The sequence below is a fragment of the Bemisia tabaci genome, chromosome 4, assembly GCF_918797505.1.
Source record: "Bemisia tabaci chromosome 4, PGI_BMITA_v3".
Classification (NCBI taxonomy): Eukaryota; Metazoa; Arthropoda; class Insecta; order Hemiptera; family Aleyrodidae; genus Bemisia; species Bemisia tabaci.
Window position 1 is genome coordinate 40,911,580 of NC_092796.1, and position 21,584 is coordinate 40,933,163.

A 21,584-nucleotide genomic window follows, 5' to 3' on the forward strand; every position below is an offset into this window, starting at 1 on the left:
TCGAATATAGAATTTAAAATAGTGTCTCGAATAAATAAGTTTTTTTTTTTTGTTAACACATTAAATATCTCACAAGGGGTAATCCTGCTCTTTACCATCCCTACAGCTCCATTCCCCTCCGTCCCTACTTAAGCTAACCCTAGGTACCTGATGTTTGAGACCATCAAATTCGAATCACCTGGCCAGGTATCGAACCCGGGACCTCCCAATCATAGAGCAAGTGCTACAACCACTACACCACAGGAGGTAGACCAGTACCTAGTCAGATAGTCAAGGTGAAAAACTGAAGAGAAATAATTAAAGAATGAGTTTTGCTCTCACATTAGAAATGGGTATTTTATCCCTCAATATGCATTTCCATACATCCACACAAATGAAACTTCAAAAAATCATAATCAGAAGAAGGGAATCATTCTCAACTTCCATTGATTAGGTACTCCTTAAATATGGTCCTCGATTAAGGACTTGGGTCCGAAAAGAGCACTGCTCTGTTAGTGTTCCAGAATGGAACTACTGGACCATTAACCTTCAGGTAGGAGAGGATATCGTTTAACATTTTTAGTTACATTTCCAAAACTCAACGAGAAGAGAAAATGTGTAAAGAAATTCTAGAGCACTGAAATTGAGAGGTGACCTATGTGCACCCAAGTCACTGATTATTTTCCAAAGGAAACTTAGTAGAATGAGCGAGTTATTGTTTAAATGTGGTAAAAGAGATTAAGTCATCCCTTTAGAACTGAACATCTATTTTTCTTTCATTCAACGAACAAAAATATGAAACTACGGACTTTATTCAAAGCTGGATTATTATTATTTTTAAAACGTCCACAGCCCGAGGCCAACTCTTCCGACTTCTCCCCGCGTTTCAGCGCAAAGGAGAGTCAAACTTGAGTCTCCCTACAACCAACTTATACTAATCATCATACTGATTAACAACCAACTTATGATTATTATTTTTTTCAACTTCTTAAGAAAAAAAATGAAGTCAAAATTTTTCTCTTTCACATAAGAAGTTGTTCGATGGTAGAGAACTAAAAATGTACTCAAAAGCAGGGCAAAGAGGTTTTTTGTCATTTGGAGATTCATTAAACAAAGTAACCATTTAAAATTGGCAAATCTGAATTTCTTCATCTCCTCCAATATGAATACATGCTTGAATTACTTAAAGCTCAAAAGGAAAACCTTAGATAAGAGAGCAAAATGACTTCCATGTATAGAGATGAGACACAGTCTCATTATGTAAATTAGGGTCTTCTGGCATACCTTGGATGAGAGAACAAAATCGAAAACACAGATTGTAAAAATTTAAACAATTTTATTTGAGTCCTTAAGGTATAAAAATTCACAACAAGGATGTCAGATTAGTTTTTGTGTGCTTGAGCTTTCCTCATGGCGATCAAGATGTTGCTGAGTTCTTCACGCTTCTTCTTTGCTCTGATGTGTGTGCCCAACTGAAAATAACAACAAAAAATTAGGATCAGCGTGCTGAATTAAAAAGGTAAACACCAACAATTCAGAGGATCAGCAGTGAAGAAATATACCAAGATGATGTGCTTCAGATAAATTTAGTCCTTGGAATCTCACTGTGAGACCACCATGCAAAATTACGCTACCCTGAGATAGAGAAGAAAGCCAAAGTAAAGTGTGAACGAGGAAATCTGATCCCATCACAGGGGAAGATCGGGTTGAATGATGCAAATGCAGATACTTTTCATCAAATTTTAATAGTATCGCAAATCAGCTAAAAAAAAGACCGTTTTTAGAGGCAAAATAAGATAAGCTTTACCATTTTTTATAAGTTTGTAATTTACGCCTGCATTAACTAGATGACCCCTTATGATGCGAGGTGAAGAAAGAATAACTTTCTCATCACACAAACAATATTCCTACTATGAAAATATGTCATTAAATCAAGTGGTCAGTTGCTGAGAAATGATCTGATCAAGCACATGTCAGAGGCACACATCAACTGCCATTAAAGAACATAGGGATAGAGGTTCAACGACAGCGCTATGTCTGACTCTCATTTATTTGCTTCCATATGCACTGTCAATACAGTCATTGTACCCAACAAGTTGGACTTGCTGAGTACTACTGCACAACTCAAATGTGCTGGAAGAGACTGACTTCACTCTGAAAAGTCAACTACTGTTTTGAAGGTGCATTCATACAGCTTGCCAAGCCTCATAAAATCAGTGTAATTAGCGCTTGTTAGATCAGTGATTTGGGGGAACTATTACACGTTTGTGATGGGGCTCCTTCAGAGGCTTCATTTAGATATTGCTTCAGTTGTGAGAAACTTAAGTGCTCATATTGATTAACATTAAATCTTCAATGATCTTACGAGGAGTCACCTCGGATATTATCTGCTGAAGACAAAATATTTTTCTCTTCATGGAGAGAAGTGAATATTTACATTTAGAAAATCCGCCGGAACTTAAGGGCAGAATTTTAAGGCCTAGTTCTATCACCTTTTATTGCAGATGTAATCTTAGGTTAAAATTGAACAAGAACTCAAGGTACCTATTTAAATATGACCAGAGGTCAAGACTTTAATTCCCAAAGTGTTCCACTGTAGCTGTTCATCCGAACCATAGAATGTATGTACTGAACAAACCCAAAAATGACATTGAGGGTTTTGTTTCGATAAAGATGTCAAATTTAAACGAAAGTGATAGAACCAGGCCTAAGGGACCAACATGTGTAGGAGACGTACACTAATTGTTATTATAGAACATAAAGATAGAGGTTCAATAACAGTATCATGCACGGCTTCATTTTTCTCCTTCCATTTGCACTGTTGATACGGTCTTTGTGCCCGACAAGTTAGACTTGCTGAACACTACTGCACAACTCAAGTGTGCTGGAAGGGACAACCTTTGCTCAAAGTCTGCGATGTAATTTGATACCTTCATCACAAACAATTTACTACCATACTAATACGTATTTGGACAGAGAAAATCCTTTGATGCCCAGCATTTACGGTTGAGAGCTGATAAAATCGGACGTGTGTCAGAGGCAAACACAAACTGTCATTACAGAACATAAGGATAGAGGTTCAACGACAGCGCTATGTCTGACTCCATTAATTTGCTTCCATTGGCACTGTCAATACAGTCATTGTACCCAACAAGTGTAACTTGCTGAGTACTACTGCACAACTCAAATGTGCTGGAAGGGTTTAGAAAAAGGAAATTTAGCATTCTTAATGCAGGAAAGGCTTTATTCTAATATAAATTTGAGGTGCAGTGATACATTTCTACTGAATCCTTGATACTTATCAGAGCGACTCTACTCCATATTTTCTACAGCCCAGGGAATAAAGAAATTACTAATATTAATAATTGCATGAATTGCGCCGGATACTTGGCAGGGATATGAATCAACAACACTTACTCGTCTCTTCAAGAATTTTAAACACCGCTTTTCTTTGGAGATTTTCAACAATTCCATTGCCCGCTTTTCATAAGGAGCATGACCAGTTACTTCTCGGATTAAATCTCTGATAAATTTGGAATGTTTGGTTTGCATCTAAAATAAGAAAGGTAAAAAGCAAAATAATTTGATTAATAGAGCAACAGAAAGGATAGTTTCCACATTCAGTTGATGGTTGAAAACTTACATTGATAGTGAATAACTGAAAGAGATTTATATCTACTTCTACTACAACAGCACTTTAACAAGTTATATAAACTTTTTTAATGGCAAGGAAGATGTTGGCTAAAGATCTCCGATAGTCAAGCAAGAAACTTGGGTAATCAATATTTCAGTATTGGGGAACATCAGCAGTTACAAAATATGTTACAGGTAGCTCTAAAAACATCTCTACAGTTTTTCACCCAGAATATGAGGGGCTTTTCAGAGGTCTGATGACTGGTATTTCTTTCCCAGAGACAAAAAAAGCTCGAAGAGCCAAAAAAATCGGTACTTTCTGGAGTAAATGTTTCCAGTATTAATGATAGTTCATTAACAATTCTGTTTCATGAAATTGTTCCTCAGCAATAACAATGAAAAATCCTTTTTAAATGCTGCCAGTAGGAAAAAAAAAGAATATACATTGCTTTTCTGTGACATAACATGGGTAGGACTGGGGAATAAAAAGAATGGACAAATGATACATTAGAAAAAAGCACCATTCAACATAAATGAAAGTGGTTACCAATGGGCCAACTGATAATAAATGCATCAAGGTTGATGTGACAATGGGTCAGTTGCACTGGTCTCAGAATCGTTTTGTGATGATTGATTTTTGTAAATCAGCTAAAAATAATAAGATTTGTCCAAACAGCAACTCTCTGCGTGTAATATTAACAGAGATATTGCGCTTTGAAAAGTCGGATTTTTGACAACATCCACCTCAGTAGTGACACCCTTGGTTTCTTCCTCTTTTGTTTGATCAGTGATGCAGAGGGTGCAAGGCAAAGTGCAAGGACATCAACATAAGCAAACTTAAAAAACAGACAGACTCCCTCTTTGAGAATCTTCTTATCAGGAAATAACGTACTCAACGCGAAGAGGTAAGGTGGTCAGTCAGTTTACCAGATTGTTTACATTTAATGTTGTTAAAGTTACGCATTTCGCCTTCTACATCACTGCGATAAGGGTGTCACTACCAAGGTGGATGACGTCAAAAACCCAACTTTTAAACGTATCTCTGTGAATGTTGAACATAAAGAATTGCAGTTAGGGCGGATCTCATTAATTGTAGCTAGTCTACAAGAATCAAGCATCAAAACATGATTCTGCGACTAGCTCAACTGACCCATCGTCTACCTATTCAGTTCTGTCCCCAGTTATAGTGTCTATTTTATCTGGGAATATGAATATATATTTCTTTTTCCATGTACACAAGTACATAGACTTTACGAACAAATCAAACAGGAAAAATCTATTGTGATTCAAAATACCGCCAATAACAACTTTGGGTCAGCTATAAATTACACTTTTCCTTCAGTGATGGTGATTTCTGAGACTTGGCTGTCAGAAGAATATTGAGAGAGCTTGATTAATACTTACTCCCTTAAACCTGGATGGAAGAATTTTCTTTGTTTTCTCATGCCTGGATTTTGCATACTGAATTTTAGTTACTTTGTGACCTTTGTTTAATCCGACGGCGATTGAGTGCTTGATCGCACGCTTCCTCTTGGGGGTTTTTACTCTGAAAAATGAAACAAAAAGAAAACCAGATCAGTACCTAAAGTTTTGCACACACTTAATGAACGAGGGAGAGAGGAAAAAATCACAGCACAAATTTGGTGCAGGAGATCTGACTTTAAGAGGGTTTGGACATTATTTCACATTTCATAAAATACAGAAACGCTTAATTGTCTGCTTGCTTAGAGTTCAATTTCGTCAATAGCCTTCACTTCAACTGACTGTAACACTTTCCTCCAAAATTTCAAGGTCTGGCAGAGAAGCATCACAAAAGCTACACTGTCAAAGTAAACTGTTCGGGCCGTTCGGCAACGGAATTACCCAATTCCAAACCCTCAAACTTGGGAGGAACTCAAAGAATAGCAGCCTGATTGTTGAAATTATTGTTTGTCGGGACAACATAGATGACATAGGTTAAAAGGCGGAGCGTGATTGGTCGGCTATGTCTTATCACTGCTTTGTCGTGCCTGTGTCGGGTTGAACTCACAACAAGCTAACAGCATCTCTTGAGTTCCCAATAGTATGTCATCCATTCCACCTAACAAAGGCACGACAAAGCAACGATAAGACATAGCCGACCAATCTTGCTCCGCCTTTTAACCTGTGTCATCTACGTCGTCCCGACAAACAAAACATTTTAACAATCAAGCTGCAGGCAGGAACACTTAACTTGTGATACGCCTAATGAACCTCACCTAAGTATCTAACCTACAAGTTGTAAACAAAATCGGGAAAAGCTGACCAGGGTCAATGAGGGTTTGAGATACGATGATTATGTAGTTACTTTAAATCCAAAATTTAAGCGCATACCAAACGTTAACAGATATGAATGAGTCACAAAGCACAACTGACAAGGCGCTATAAGAGTCAAGGTGTTCGACTGAAACCCAGCAGGCCGGGGGACGAAGTTAGAATGTTACAAAAAAGTCCTAAGCAGCAAATGCTGCGATTGAGACTATCGCAAAAATGTAATTTCAGTAGGAAGGCCTGCAGGGAACAAATTCTCAAGCTGGGAGTTGAGAGTTTGGTGAGGTTAGGTTGCCATCAAGTTACTTTAATAAATCCTCAAATATACCCTAAAAAATCGGGAGAAAATTATTCCAAGAGTTGCTTTAATTGATGGGATCAACGATCTTAATGCATGAGGGTTGACGTGTTGTAGATGCAAACAGAACACGTAAACTAATAGAAAGATGCATCAGAAGCAGAAAAGTGGCGGTGTCAAGACGACCCAACACATTTTCAAGAGATACTTCGAAAGTTGAAAAATGAAATAATGATTGCAGATTCATGTGCAGCGCATTGTAATTTTAGATGATTTTGGATAAAAAATACCACTTACACAGCCGTGTCGGTGTCCATTTTTCGACGATTTACACTTCACTTCACGTTGGTTCCTGTACAAAAACAAAGATGGACGATTTTCAGATCGCCATCAGCGCTATCTGCCAGGGTTGCATCGAAATGCAAGGAATTTTACCAGGCACGCAAACAGCCAATATCGTAAAAGTACTAAAATAAGTTAACTCATAAAAGTTGAGTTAATGACTTGGCATTGAGTGTTTGAATACCAAAAAACTTAACTTGCTTTTAAAATTTAAAAAAGACTAAATTCATTATCGAATAAATTTGTCATTCGTTTCAGGAGAAGATGAAACCTGGAAATGTTCGGATAAGGCTCATTTATCCATTGGCAACTCCGAATCAGCGCCAAGTTCAAATTGACGGCACTGCTCTCGACGGAGCGACAGGACCGCACATGGGAACTGACTTCAATGTTGACAAAGAGTTCAACAATTTTATCATTTTGCACAATTACAAAAACTCTAACTCTGCGTATTAAGAGCCTTCTTTTTTTAAGGTGGTAAAATTATCTACACCTCCTTCCTTTGCAAGAATGAAAAACCGTTTGGTAAATTATTTACTTGGATATTAATATTATTTCCTATGCGCTGTTCCCCTGCAGAGGAGTTTTTTTATTTACAACGAAAGTTAATTCGAAAGTTGTTTGAAGTATTTATTTATTTAATGGCATACAGGTGCATCCCCTATACGGATTTCGTGTTAGTCAAACAAAATTCGCCTGGTTTCGAACAAAGATGCAATCATGAACGGGAACCCTTTAACTTCCCTCCTTCTGAAATTTGCCACTCGGTGCCTCAGCTAGATAGCTGGAACTTTATGAAAACTTTTAAAAAATAATTGGAAGATTTTGCAGCTGCATTAAGTGATGTGGTGGTGAAAGGGGTAGAACTATGTTTAAAGAAGATGAACTTTGTCATCGTGTAAACTTAATTTTATCAGCTTAGACGTAGATATTTTCTTCTCTTTTTTTTTCTTTTTCTTCTTCCTCTCAAGCAAGAAATCACAATGTACGTCATTTGGATGCCGATTTTAAACCACCAATAAAATGATTCCATGTTTTAGAAATCCAGGCAGTTCGAAATGCAAAGACAAAATGCAACTGACTTAATTTTATTGTAATGGATTTCAGAAAGAAGCGTCCCTTCAATTAGTGGGTAGGCAACATTCACAACACTTTGACATAGTAGTAGAAATCGTATCATGTCACTCCCGTTAACTGCAACATGTGCTACTTGGCAGGGCTATCCATGGATTTAATTGGCTTTCAGGTGAAATTGCACATGACGAAATGGGGAGGGGGGGGGGTCGCAGGTTCATGGAAGCAAAGATTGAAAGTTTCCTCTACAATTTTCGAATTACGGGAATCGAGAATGTGATTTTCAATCTGTCACACTTGCCATGATTTTTGAACCTTTATTGGTATGAATTCCAAATTAATGTCAGGAAATAATTCTCAACATATTGGCTCAGAGCAATAGAATCATTTCTGAAGACCCGCTTTACGTCCCAAGAGGGTTGAAAGGCATAGTGTTCTCTTTCCCTTCCTCTTTTGAACATCGCCATGGTTATTCACTTGTCTCATTCATTGAATTTAATACCTAAATGGAAGATTTCTCCGTCACTGAAAATCAGATTCTCTTATCAACGTGAATATAGTTGACGCAGTTAATAATATATGGTCTGAAATATGATAGTCCTTCAAAATGTCTAGTTATTCTATCAATGGTTATGCAGACGTGTGTAAAATACGTGACGCTCAATATCGAAGTTTTCGACCCTCCCTCTCCCTCCCAACGATTTCGATACCTACATGGGTCCCTATCCTTTATCAAGTCAAAATAAAATGGCATGATGCTCTCCTCGACACCCCCTCCTCCCCCTATAGCGTTACGTGTTTTATGAACGACTTATATTGATTCCTCAATCCCAAAAATACAAAAACCTCTGGCGTTTGGTGAATTGGATTGAGCCAAAAAATGCCCACCGCCTGATCCATCAATCTGAAACTGCTATCCCTTTCTTTACATTGACTTTCACTCGTGTACCACCATCGTCAGTCACTGGAGTTCTCAATGCTTTTCATATCAACACTGCTATATTTTCCTCTTTTGAATTTAGCTTCCTCGCAAGATTGCAGAAAATTACAAATTCGCACAAAAAAAGTCTCGTGTTTACAGTGATGCAATATGTTGCAAGATTTCTAATATTAAAAGTTTCTAAGTCTCAAGGTGCTTTGCAGATTGCCTACATCCAGATCAAATATATCTTCATTTTTCACTAATTGTGAAATGTAGGTTTTTTTTTTTTTTTTTTTCCAGTGGTGTCGATGTTGCAAAAACTGCCGAATATTACATTGTAAAAATACTTCCACTACCCGCGAGAGAAGCGAGAAAGTAAAAATTGGACTTGTCGAAGTCAAATTGCGTACTGAAGTTGTAGCTAACGTAAATTTTCTCGTTGCGCTGGATTTTGCCTTACGTTTTACAGAGATCCAGCTTTAAAACTGGAACTCTCGTCTTCAGTGGCAGTGAAGGTGGTTTTTACGGACAAATTAACTTAGGTTTGTTGAGGGCGGGTGTGGGCTCAGGGGAGGAGAGTGTAATGGAGAAGGGTAGGGAGAACTTTATGGCTTCAAAGTATCTAAGACCCCGCGTTGTCGAGCCGAGAGCTTTTACCGCATTCTCAACGCGAACAATAAAAAGCTGTCGCGAGTTCTCGACAAAAATTGGCAGCAGAGCCAAGACCGAGGATACCATGCGCAACGCAGCGATAGTTCCGTCCAGCGAAACTTAACTCTCATTCAATTAGTTCTAACCAAATTAGTGAGTGTTTTCATTTGTTTCTCGCTTCGAGGGGGAGTGATTTTTTCCCCTTTGCCTTCTTTACGCCAATAATATAATTAGGTGAAATTGATAACGAGCTAATATAATAAATAGGTATAAAACTTTCGTAATCTCTTCCGTAGCTAGTCTAGTAGACGCTAGTCTCCCGCACCCTCCAGTAGGCTTTGGCAAATCCTGTCGTATTCGTAGATGCGCCGCTCTCCCGTCCCTCAGACGGGGTTTGCCAGCAGGATTCGGCGATAATCTTCCCCCTGGTCCACTAGTTTAATGCCTTTTGATGTTCTAAAGTGAATTAAATTTCTTTTTGTTCACCTCTCTTTTGGTTCATTCGCCTAACGAAGACATGCCATTTCGAAAATCGGTCGCCTTCACACAAACGAAACGAATCTTAAGATCAATTTGATATCAGACTAGATTCATAAATATTTTTACGTTTAGATAGCTATAGGTACTATTCTCGACAAAAAAAAACCGAAACCTGGAAATTTCTGTTCGCGCGACATATTGAGGTTCAAGAGGATATCATAATCCTCTAAGGATATAGATATAGATATTTGATTTTTGGCTCGTTTTTAGTTAATTGTTGCTAAATAACGATAAAAATTGGAAATAAATAAATAAATAAACGACGATTATTATTAAATTTTGGTTCAAAGAGTTTTGATGCATCCATGATGTAAAAAGGTACATGTATGTTTGGTGCGAATATGTTTTTTTTTTGAATCAAGTGCGATGGAGACAAAACATCGCAAGTGGCCGAGATCTCGTGGGCATTATTTCAATTAATATACTATTTAGTTTGATATACTCAATGTGAAATCTTAGAAAATTTAATCCGCGCTCATGGAATTTGATTGGCACCAGTCAAAAAAAAAAAAATTATAAGTAATTACAGTCCCTGTGATTTACATGTGAATATAAAAATTTAAAATTCACGTTCTGTTTGATGCAAAAATAATTATCAAGAGTGGAACTATTCATGGAACTCATTGAAGATCATGACTTATTGATCTGACTGATATAATGCTTTGATATGAACTTGAAGTATAAGTAAAATGAAACAAAAAACAAGCACTTGAAATTAAAATAATTAACACACGCACGACGTCCTCTCGGCCCTATTTAGTTTGTCTTATTATTTTCTCACTCTCTCCCCTTCCCCTCCCTCCCCCCTTCCTTTGGCAACGGGGCGGAGATAAAGAATTTTCCAAATGATAGGTATAGTAAAATTCGAAAAACATACACCTATTTAGATTGCATTGCTTCAAACTTTACACTCATTACATTGCCAGTTTTTCGAAAAACTTCAAGCTTCTTTTAACTTTTTAATATTATTGATTAAAAGAGAATATTTTTGAAGGAAGCAGCAGAGGAAAATTATGCCCACTAAAATGACGGTTGGTTTTCCCTCACAAAAACAAGACGAGATCGGAAACTGCTATAACATCACGCTGGCCTATACAAATGTATACCCATTACGCCTGATGACGTCAAATTGTCGTCCTTATGTCAATGAGGATATGAGCCGCAGCCCACATTTCAGGAGGGCAACGCTGAGATACATCTAAACAAACAAAACATTTCTCGGAAAATTGACAATCGCGATGAAATTAAGGGTTAGTTTACTTCATCGGTGCAATAGTCAATGTTGAAAATAATTTAAGGAAGAAGAGAAACAAAACAAGCAATGCGCCCTCGGCTATGAGTATCGCATTGGACGAACACTGAACGGATTTCATTAAAATGCATGGATGCAACTATTCGGGCTCTGTGGATGACCGTGATGCATCAGTAATTGCATAAGCACCGGAGTGAAGGCGTTTTGACTCTCCAGGCTCTCGCAGCTTACTCGCGGCCGCGCACAGTGGATCGAGTCAATGAAAGAAGCCGGACATGACATTTTTGACTAAAACTGCAAATTTTGATGTGTGTTTCAACACATTTCAAATTTCAAGGGGTGTGTTTAGAGGAAAATTTAACGATGAAACCGATGAAAACACTTTTAGAACTTCACATTTTTGTATAATCGGAATTATAAGCTTTTAAAGTTCCCAAATTTTGTCCGACCTCTTCTGTTGACTCGATCAGCTGTGCTGCGGTGCAGCACGGAACGGAAAGAGCAGAACCTTATGTATTTATTCTCAAACATATCAACTCGACTTTCATGTGCTACAGTTTAGCCAGTAAAACTAGGAAATCATGATCACGTGTTTTCCGGCTTGAGATGTTTAAAATTCTCTGCCCTATTCCATTTTTTCCAAAGACAAATGGTCATCGTTTCGTTCAAGGAGAAAACGAGAGGCCTCATCAAATAGCAGAAATGCTCGACCTCTTACCTGAGTATAATTTTTCAACGGAAAAATTGCGATATTTTGAAATTAAGTTGGGATTTTTTACGATTTTTTGGCGCGCTAGGATAATCAATATCTGAGCGATTATCTTCGATCTTGTCGAAATTTTATCTCTGTAAAATCGCATTCGATAAAATTTATATTTCATCTCAATTTATCACGATTTTTGGTTCAAAATATGTGCTAATATTGTGCTAAATCGCCTTCGATCAATCGCGATTTCATTGCAAAATGGATAAAATCGCAATTTTTTATCCGATAATATTCCGATAAATTGGCGTCGATAAGATTGAAATACATTCTCCGTTCAAATCGCGTATGTTCAATCTCCGCGTTCAATATCCTCAAATTTACCGCCGAGAAGATTTCCTTGTGAGTCAATAAAGAAAATAATGCTTTTTAAACGAGAAAAAGGATGCTTTTATAAGAAGGAAAGTCACTTATGTCAAGCAAAAACCCGCTTTTATTCACCTATTTTATTCTTGATTCAGAATAAAATCTTCTTGACGGCATACTCAAGAATGTTTCTTTATCTGAGTATTACCTGATTTATTTATTTTTTCTTCCTGGTTGTTTTGTTACTTCTCTTCCTTCAGGCTATGTACATTTCGGAATATACCTATTCCATCTTCAGGCCACTTCACCACTTTACTAGCACTATTGTGCGCGTTCTATATTCGATAAACTTAGGATGTTAAAACACTTAAAAGTTAAAAAACCGGAAAATAAAAATTAAAAATTACGCATAGACTAAAAAGACTGCCCGAGACTAAATTTGCGTGCTACATTGTGGTGCACGCCCAACCAAACGCTTAAAATAGGATGTATTTGACTCTTGAAGATCGATGTACAAATGGGCTAAAACCAAAAATTGTGTGCTTCTTGGTTTATTTCCCCTGTTATTCATTTTTTATGGTTTCTTTCAACACAACTACTGCTCATTGACTTTAATATCGATACCATCGTTCGAAAAAGGTTTTATAAATGCGCCACGTTTTAAAAATGTAAACGTTTTTAAAATAAAGTAATATTTTTATTAAAAGAAAGTTTATATGAGGTTAATTTTACATAGGAAATTTTAAGGATAGAAATAAAACCAAATATTCACCCTGCCCATTTAAAATGATAAATCCGAAGATGAGAGTAACATTTCATTTAAAAAGCGAGTTACCGCAACAACTCCTGCAGACATTTCAAAAACACGAGTTGAAAAACGCTGACTCCGCGAGTTTGAATATTAGAGCCAAACAAAAGGTGCTGCCCGGCTTGCAGCCAGCGTGAAACGCGTATTGGTACCTATACAACTTACAAGACTGCACGGATACTTCATGCATTGCGTATACACCACGGAGCGTACGCGTAATGCATGAAGTATCCCTCCGATCTTGTAGGCGCTAATACGCGGTTCGCGCTGAGGGAGCGCACTGTGTTTCGTCCTGATTTTCAGACTAGCAGAGTTGGCGTTTTCCGACTCATGATTTTGGATTTTTCTACAGCGTTTTTCAAACGTAAAAAATATTTAACACGCATCAATTATACGAGTTCGTGATTTTTAAGTAAAATCACGTACTTTTAACCCTGCAATAGGGTAGGTGGGGGTAAAAGGCCGCATTTTTCCGTTTCGGCCGTCTGTAGGCCGCCGTATCGCGTGAAAATTTCTGGAATGTGGTAAAATATGTGCGAAATACCCTTAGGCACAAAATGGCACACTTTCCAGAATTTTAAAAGCATTTTCGAATTTTTTATGAATTTTTTTCAAAAATTTCGTTAGTGCGGCCTTTTGCCCCAAAAATGGGGAAAGAGGCCGCACTTCCGGAAAAGTTCGTAAAAATTTCGGAAATGCATTCAAAATTCTGGAAAGTGTGCCATTTCATGCCTAAGGGACTATAGTTGATATTTTACCACATTTCTAGAATTTCCATGCGATACGGCGGCTGACAGACGGCCGCAACGGAAAAGTGTGACCTTTTGCCTCCACCTACCCTAAATTTTAGGATCTTTGGTAATTATTAATAATATTTAGTAAAATATGTAGTAAAAGATTTAGTATTGGTAATATTAGTTGATAGATTAAGTATTAGTGCTATTTTAGTGAAGACCGCATGCGGCCTTTTGCCCCATTGGACCTGCGGCTTTTTGCCCCATTTGATGACGTAGGTAACCATAACCTCAAAATTCTAAGACAAGGCCATTAGCCGAAAAGTGACGGCGGGATATTTAAACCATCCTTATCATTGTTCGAACTGCAGCTCGTCCGAATTTTTCTATCAATTATAAAACTTGAAATTGACCAAAATAAAACTGGAAAAATCGATTTTTTTTTCACGAAAAATCAACTCTCCTCATATTTTCGAGGGAACGCGTCCGTTCGGTCCGTATAGGCTTCACCATTGGCTTGAAACTTCGTCAACACAACAGCACCACCACTACCAACATAACTGACACGGTCCCGGTGCCAACCTAAAAAAATTTCGGGAAAAAAGTCGGGTGCGGCCTTTTTCCCCGTGCGGCCTTTTACCCCCACCTACCCTACACCGGTGATGAACAGAGGAACAAAAAGTGTTTTCCTTCATAAGTTTTGCCGAACTCGAGAAAAAGGTTTCAAATTTTTTAGAGCGAATATTCTGAGAGAATGACAACACATACGAGATAATGCCTCCAGGCTGATTGTTGAAATTGGTAGACAAATCTATAGACAAAGATGACAAATAAAAAATCTGGAGGGATCCTATCGGTGGAAGCGGGTGATTGCAATGGACAAAGGAGGTAGAGGTAATAGACTAACTAACTGCAACCGACAAGAAACCCTTTACTTAGTCTATCATTTTCCCCCTTGGTCTATACGACCACCCATTTCGACCGAAAGGATTGCTCCATACTCCCTATGTCTTCTTTGTCTATTACATTGTCTATCAATTTCAACAATCAGCCCGCTGGAAAAATACCTATAATTAATGAAAGTGCCAGGGAATTGATGATGATGTCGCGACGGAGCGGATATCTTAAAAAATCACGAGGTTTTGACATTTTCTCCGCCTCGCCCGAAACGCTAACCGTAATACAAGACCTCAGAATCCTTCCTTCTATGCACCTCTGATTTCTCGAGCTACTTTGCGATTTCTCGATTTTTTTATGCCTACCATGTACATTTCTTTTCAGGGAATCTTAATATTTAGATGGAATTGAAACCACTAATCGATATCACAGAACTGCAGAACATTAGATCGAGCTCCTCAAACGTGAACCCAAGTATTAGTGCGGCAAACAGTTACTCCATAACCGGCCTCCTGAACTCACTATCGGCTGGAGTTGGTCTCTCATCCACGGGGGATCCTCTTCTATCAGAGATGCTCACTTTACCTTCAACAACTCTATTACCCTCTTTTGGATCGCAGCAGAAATTTAACACTAGTGAGCTATTCAGATTACTTAATCTTTAATGGCGGATTTACTTGAGGATCTCCGCTTTTTCCCCGGAAAATTTTCATCAAATCACAAAAGGGGTTTGACAAACGATCCTGTTGAACAAAGTAATAATAAAAGCTGTTCTTGAGTAGGTGTCCTAAAAAATATATCGTCAAACGACTTTTTGCAACACTGCCATGAATTTGAGTCCCTCTGTTTCTCACTCGTCAATGGTAATTGTGACTGGGGCGTGTTAGAAAATTCATTGAAATGAAGGAGAAAGTCATTGCATTTCATTAAAAAGGAGTGGGGAATGAAAGAGCAAGGCGCCTCTCGTTTGTGCTGCGTTTTACGTCGCTTAACGCGTGATGGAGGTGAGACAACAGCAGCGCAAGGTCCCTCGCATTATGCAACATGCAACTATTCGTGTTCGACGGATGTCGAGGTTGCATACCTGAAAATTGAAGGCGCGCCTGCTTTTCAGAGTCGCTACATAGTTGCAAGGCGTGATCAGGCACGATTTCTTAGTGCGCAAGGATATGAATCCTTTGCACATTTCTTTACCGAGAGCAATTATCATGACACGAGCGACTGGAATTTTCTACACTCTGATGATTACTGCTAAAATAAAATAAAAATAGAAAAGAGAAAAGAAAAAAAATAAATAAAATGTTATGTTTCATTGTACATTGACACTTACGCCAAAAGAAAACTCTTCGGGTGTAGATAATAATTTCTTATTTGAGGGGGGGGGGGGACGGTGGAGTAACAATATTCTGGCCTATTTTTTACAAAGGAACATAAAAATAGGATATAATAAAATCGTGGATTTTGAGTGGTAGACCATCAGTAGGCGAAAATTAATTTTGAAGAATCAACGTACACTCATTACGTCCTAATAGTCTATAAGTTTTAACCATCGAACAAGTGGATTGCATTTTGCAAAAAGGCACTAACAAAAAAAGGCCACTAGCATTGCAGTGATGCTAAGATTGTGCAACTTCATCCTTTGCAATAAAATTGCGGAAATCGTGAAAAACTGTGGAATTTAGATGGTCATTTTTCTCTTAAATTCACAGTTTTCAGCGAGTAAAATAGAAACCATCAATGGATAATCGGGGTTTTCCTCCAAGACAAAAGAAGTTGCACAATCTTAGCAACATATAGCAATGCTAGTGGTTCCTTTTTGCAAAATGCAATCCAAGTGGTCTACGATTGGAGCGACTGACGTTCATGCATGTTTTTGTTAGGTTACGGCGAGGCAGGGGGAGGTTTGAACACGAGCATGGTCGGAGCAACAGGCCCGAGTTCACCTTTGTCTTTCACCACCACAAACGCGCCATCGACAAGTTACAGTGGCAAAAGAAAACAAAGACGATACAGGCAAGTTAGACTTCATTCATGCATTTCTACAACATTCAACCCTCGGCGGGAAAAGGGACCCGTACCTGAGAAGGAAGAGCATGAGCAGAACTAGGGAAGGCCGGGGGGCAGCTGGTCCCCTCCTAAAAATATAAAGGATTATGCAAGATAAGTCCGTGCCATTTCAATTACTGGCAAGGACAGCTCAACATTGCCGCTGAAAATTGTCAACATTTTCTCGAGGGGACCGTCTAGAGCCCCTTTTGGAACGGGGGGAGCCCCCGCAGCCTACTTAATGAGGCACTCCTCTGCCCTCCCACAATATCATTCTCGGTTTTGCCCATGTGTCCCACTATATAGACCTTGCTATGCTTTTGGCCTACCTCAGTAAAGGAAGGCGGCTGTGCATTTGTGCAAGCAATTGATTTAGAGAAGAACGGTGATGAGAAATGACCTCGCCGAAAGAGTCTGCTTGGTACCTGTGCAATTTTATTCTTTACGTCCTACATTTTAAGAATGATTGTTTCCGCAAATTGACGTTGCCAAGAAAAAAAAAAGAAAAACTTTCTTCAGGATATGAAATACATACGTTTGCAGCTGACACAGACATCAAAACCATGTTGTAATTAATGCATACACAGAAAAAATAAGACTTTTTTTTAGGTACTGCATGTTGTGTGAGTGACTATGCGTCTTCATAGATAGGGAATCTATTTTTGATGTAGGTATCTAACGGTAGGTAGACATGATTCCTTGATATTAAACAGATATGTGATTTTGAAACCCTGCTTTAATAGGTCAACGACGTGCTGAGATTATGCCAATATGTTTTTGGCCCTTCAAATTAATTTACGGATTGTCCTGGGCACTTTTAAACAATTGTACACTGGTTGGTTTTCGCAAGTTTTCATTAGCACGTCCAGTATGATGCCCCCTTAACTTTTTACTTACTGGATAATTTATAAATTGTCCTGTTTTCCTAATTTCATAATAATGTCCATCTTTTGCAAAAACTTTCTTCTATTCCTACTTTGAGCAATGCTTTTAAAAGTATATTATTAACATGACAGAATATTCTGTAATATATGATGTGTGAGTCATCTTTTCTATTTTCTTCATCTTACTTGTTACAGGACTACTTTTAGCAACTATCAATTAGAGGAATTAGAGCGTGCCTTCCATCGGACTCACTATCCAGACGTCTTTTTCCGCGAGGAGTTAGCTTTGAAAATAGATTTGACTGAGGCTAGAGTCCAAGTAAGTAAAAAGACCTTTCATCTTGGTGCTGTACTTTAAAAAAAATTATCTTTAATATTTTATGATCTCCTGTAATCAGTTTTCTCGGATCGCGCGGTTCGTGTAACCGAATTTCTTTCATCAGTTATTCTCTCATCCTAACGAACTAAAATTTGGGTTTGACGAACCGATTGGTTGGGATGATAAAAAACAACACGTTCTCCTTCATTTTAGGGATATGCAATTTTATTTTCTTGGGGGTCAAACTAGTTGTATGTGTCACGTGTTTCGCCCCATCCAACTTTTCTACTCTGCGTTGAAGTCTCTGAGTCAGCCGAAAGGAGTTCACGGTCTCCTTCATTTCGTGGATATTCAATTTTACCTACTTGGAAGTCAAAATAGTAATTGTATCGCGCGTTTCGCCCGCTCCAAATTTTCTACTCTCTGTTAAAATCCCTGAGTGGGCGGCAAAAGGACCAAATTCTTCTCATTTTTGTGGATATGCGAAAAGTTTGTTGCTCCATAACCATAATTGTGACCGCATCATCCGGAAAAAAAAATCTGCGAAACTTTGGACTTTGCGCCATGGCCGGATTTACCTACTTGCCGCCCATGGGCCGCCTGTTTTTGCCGCCCTCTTCTCATTCATTTTGAAACATCAATAAAAACCATCAAGTGAACGTACCGGAGGGAGAAGAGTGCATAAGACGCGTTCACTCGTGTTGGACACATTTTTTGCGTAAGCTCTGCATGTCAGCACTACTAGCAAAAGTTCACGGAACTTCGTGCGAAAGTTCAGTTCCGTAAACCTATCTCTGTGGGGACAAGGCCTTTCATTTGTAAGAAATGAACTAAAAAATTAAGAAAGAACAAACATAAATGTGGTTTAATAATTTCAACTTCCGCCGCCGCGCCGTGCCGCGCTGACCACACTGTGTTTGGCGCAATGCGTGAAGTATTCATGTAGTCTCGTAGGCACTGTGCGTTTCACGCCGCGCCGACCGCTGTTGATCGTACTGCGTTTGACGCAATGCGTAAAGTATTCATGCAGTCTCGTAGGCGCTAATATGTGTTACATGCCGAGAATGCCGACCGCCGCGTCGAGAGCTTCTCCTTTTCATCACAAGTCCTCGTCATCATTTCTTTTTGCGCCGCTCCGCTCCAGGCCAAATTACGTGTTTGGTCTCTCTCTTAACTCAACTTATTAAAGGTGCGCAGTCTTTTGCATCACCGAAATACGACAAAACTTGAAATTAATGAACTCTCAGGAAATGAGAGATTTTGTCACCTTTTCTTGTTTGTAATTTTTTTCTGAATCCGATTTTTTTGTACCTGCATTTAAAAAAATCGCAAAATTTGCCGCCATGAACCGCGGCCCATGTGGCCACCCCCATAATCCGGCCCTGCTTTGCGCGGGAAAGATCGTGAGTTGTGGGAAGAGCCTGCAAAACTCTAGGTTCTCTCCAGGCACCGCGCAGTCTCTCCTCTCCGATTTCTTGCCTCGCCCTTGGTCCTGCACTCGTGGAACGCACTTACTGTTAGTTCCGAAGATGCCCACGCTATTTGAAAATACGTCGGGCAGCGCTGCCGTGCTAAGGAAGAACGCCGTATGAACCTCCGAGAGTTGCCAAATTTCCCTTGATAAAAGATGTATTTTTGAGAACATTCATCCATATTTTTCCTTGAAATTTTCGGACGTTTCGGATTGAATTGCGTAAAAAATCTGTCTGAACACTTTGGAAAATAATATTCGCAATTTTCCCAATAAATTCGGTTTTTATCGGAGGAAACTTGGCAACGTCTGAAGGCTCATACGGCGTTCTTCTTAAGCACGGGCGCCGCGCACGTGCACAACTTCGAAAGGTGCACGGAAAAAATGGAGCACATTTTAATAAAATCGTAATGAATTTTACACCATATTTGTTCAAGATCGTAGCCAATGCTATTTCCCCACTATGCCTACGCAGTTCGCGAACAACCAATCGGTCGTTGTTTCGTGATAAGTCTGCACCCCTGCAGAGAGGATTATTCAATTGGTTATAATTTTTGTTCTTTTGATAGGTTTGGTTTCAAAATCGGAGGGCAAAGTGGCGCAAACAAGAGAAACAAGTACAACAACAACAGGAGCCGTTGGACTCGCCTCCACCCCCTCCCTCCTCACTAACGCCACCGGGCGATTCTTCCTCCGGCAGTGCTGCACTTGCCAACTTGACAGGTCAGGCCTCACATGATGCGATACGGGTCATCAATGATTGCTTGATAAAAATAGGGTGCTTCTTTTTTTCAAGATATTGACACTATATAGGGGACAACTCAAGACCAAGAAGCACAGATTGCAATAAGCAGCAATTGCATAGTAAAAATTTTGCAATTCCATTGAGTGTTGTGTATGTTGCCTAACTCCTATTTGAAGGGGCTCCATTTATAGAAACTTATTCCAGTAAAATTGAAATGTTGCAATTTTTCATTGCATTGCAAATTGCCTATCTTTCTGACACATGAAGCTCATTTCGTTGATTGCTTATAAATTGACTAAACGATGTAAAAATATTGCAATTTAATGGTAAAAAATTTACAATTTTATTCCAATCAAATTGCAATTTAATTTCAATATTTTCATTGCACTGTGCTACTTAATTGGGAGGGGATGGTAATTGTATTCACTTGCAAAACGAGGAAAGTTTTGAAAGTTCTGATTTTTTTAATTTCTTCATCGATTAATATATATGTACAACTTAAACTTGCTCCAGCTTGCATGTATGCTCTGAAAAGATCAGATCATGAGCGAAAATCAGCCTCACACTGATAGGATGAATAAAATAAGAAACATTCGGGCGTGGTTCTTATTATGTCCTAAATAAAAAGTTAAACACCAATAATATTCCCTGCTGGCCTCATAAAAAGTTAACATCGGATGCAACTTGATAAAACTGTGAGAACGTAATTACACACGTTAAAGTATAAAACTATATGTAGTTATTAGGTCGCAACAGTGCACTTGACTGGTAAAACAAAAACCTTTCAAGAGAGCAATTAGATTCAATTACATGCTCATTGGCAAATATACTTTCACCACTGCACCTTCTTTTGCTCTTGGAATATATTGTACATTTTTTTTGTTCACAGGATCAAATCTCATGCCACAAAACTCCAGTCCTCCATACTCTTCAGGTGCTCTATTTCTGGGTATGGAGTGGGGCAGCTTTACACCGTACCACTATCCTTTAGGCAGTCATTCTCAAACGAGCAAGGAACAGCCTGAGATTGACCCGGACCTTTTGCGGTTTCGCACTACACCCAAAGATAGACAGTCACCCAACAGCCTTCTTCAATCCCCATAGAAATAATGTTGAATAATTGCAAGGGAAAAATATGAATGTGACATAAGTGTTGAGAGTACAATATATAAACTCATGGAAAAGGAGTTTGTACCTACTCATTGGCCCCATTTGGAAACTTAGAAAGGATTTACCTGTAATTATGAATCTTACTGATTTGAATATGGGCGGCAGATATGTATATTTTCGATTTTGAATTATTTTGTGATTCGACCTGGATTGGAGTGAGGGCATGTGCCCTAAAAATTCTGCACTTCAATTTCATACAGAATGGCCTCACATAGCTTGCGAAAATTGCGCAAAAATTTGACAAAAATCAGAGATTGCAAAATATTTCAATTCAATTTTGATGACCTGACTGAAAGGTTCTACCTACTCAAGTGCTGTAAAAGTGGACCGATTTTGGACTTGAGGGTATCAATTTTGATTTAAGCAGTTTCCGATTTTCATGGGATTAATCTTCATTAATAGCAGGAAAATGTATTTTTTATCGAGATTCATTCTGTGGTATCAAAATATTCGGTCTTCAA

The 21,584-nt window shown here is 38.6% G+C and overlaps 2 protein-coding genes across 3 annotated transcripts; one reads left to right on the forward strand and one right to left on the reverse strand.

Moving 5' to 3' along the window:
- Positions 1 to 1,295: 1,295 nt before the first annotated feature.
- Positions 1,296 to 6,654, reverse strand: RpL36 (ribosomal protein L36). Its single transcript, XM_019048773.2, has 4 exons — positions 6,497 to 6,654; positions 5,017 to 5,158; positions 3,397 to 3,531; positions 1,296 to 1,451 (listed from the first exon to the last, which is right to left on the reverse strand). Exons 1-4 carry the CDS (start codon positions 6,514 to 6,516, stop codon positions 1,362 to 1,364), a joined length of 387 nt encoding a protein of 128 aa, XP_018904318.1. The 5' UTR covers positions 6,517 to 6,654; the 3' UTR covers positions 1,296 to 1,361.
- A 2,628-nt stretch (positions 6,655 to 9,282) lies between these two features.
- Positions 9,283 to 21,140, forward strand: LOC109035201 (uncharacterized). Of its 2 annotated transcripts, none has more exons than XM_019048758.2 (6): positions 9,283 to 9,455; positions 14,873 to 15,124; positions 16,369 to 16,501; positions 17,614 to 17,737; positions 19,778 to 19,931; positions 20,843 to 21,140. In XM_019048758.2, exons 2-6 carry the CDS (start codon positions 14,890 to 14,892, stop codon positions 21,055 to 21,057), a joined length of 861 nt encoding a protein of 286 aa, XP_018904303.1. In that variant the 5' UTR covers positions 9,283 to 9,455; positions 14,873 to 14,889; the 3' UTR covers positions 21,058 to 21,140. The 2 variants fall into 2 exon arrangements, with proteins under 2 accessions (XP_018904303.1, XP_072155967.1); XM_072299866.1 differs by lacking the exon at positions 9,283 to 9,455 and adding an exon at positions 9,560 to 9,649.
- The last annotated feature ends 444 nt before the right edge of the window (positions 21,141 to 21,584 follow it).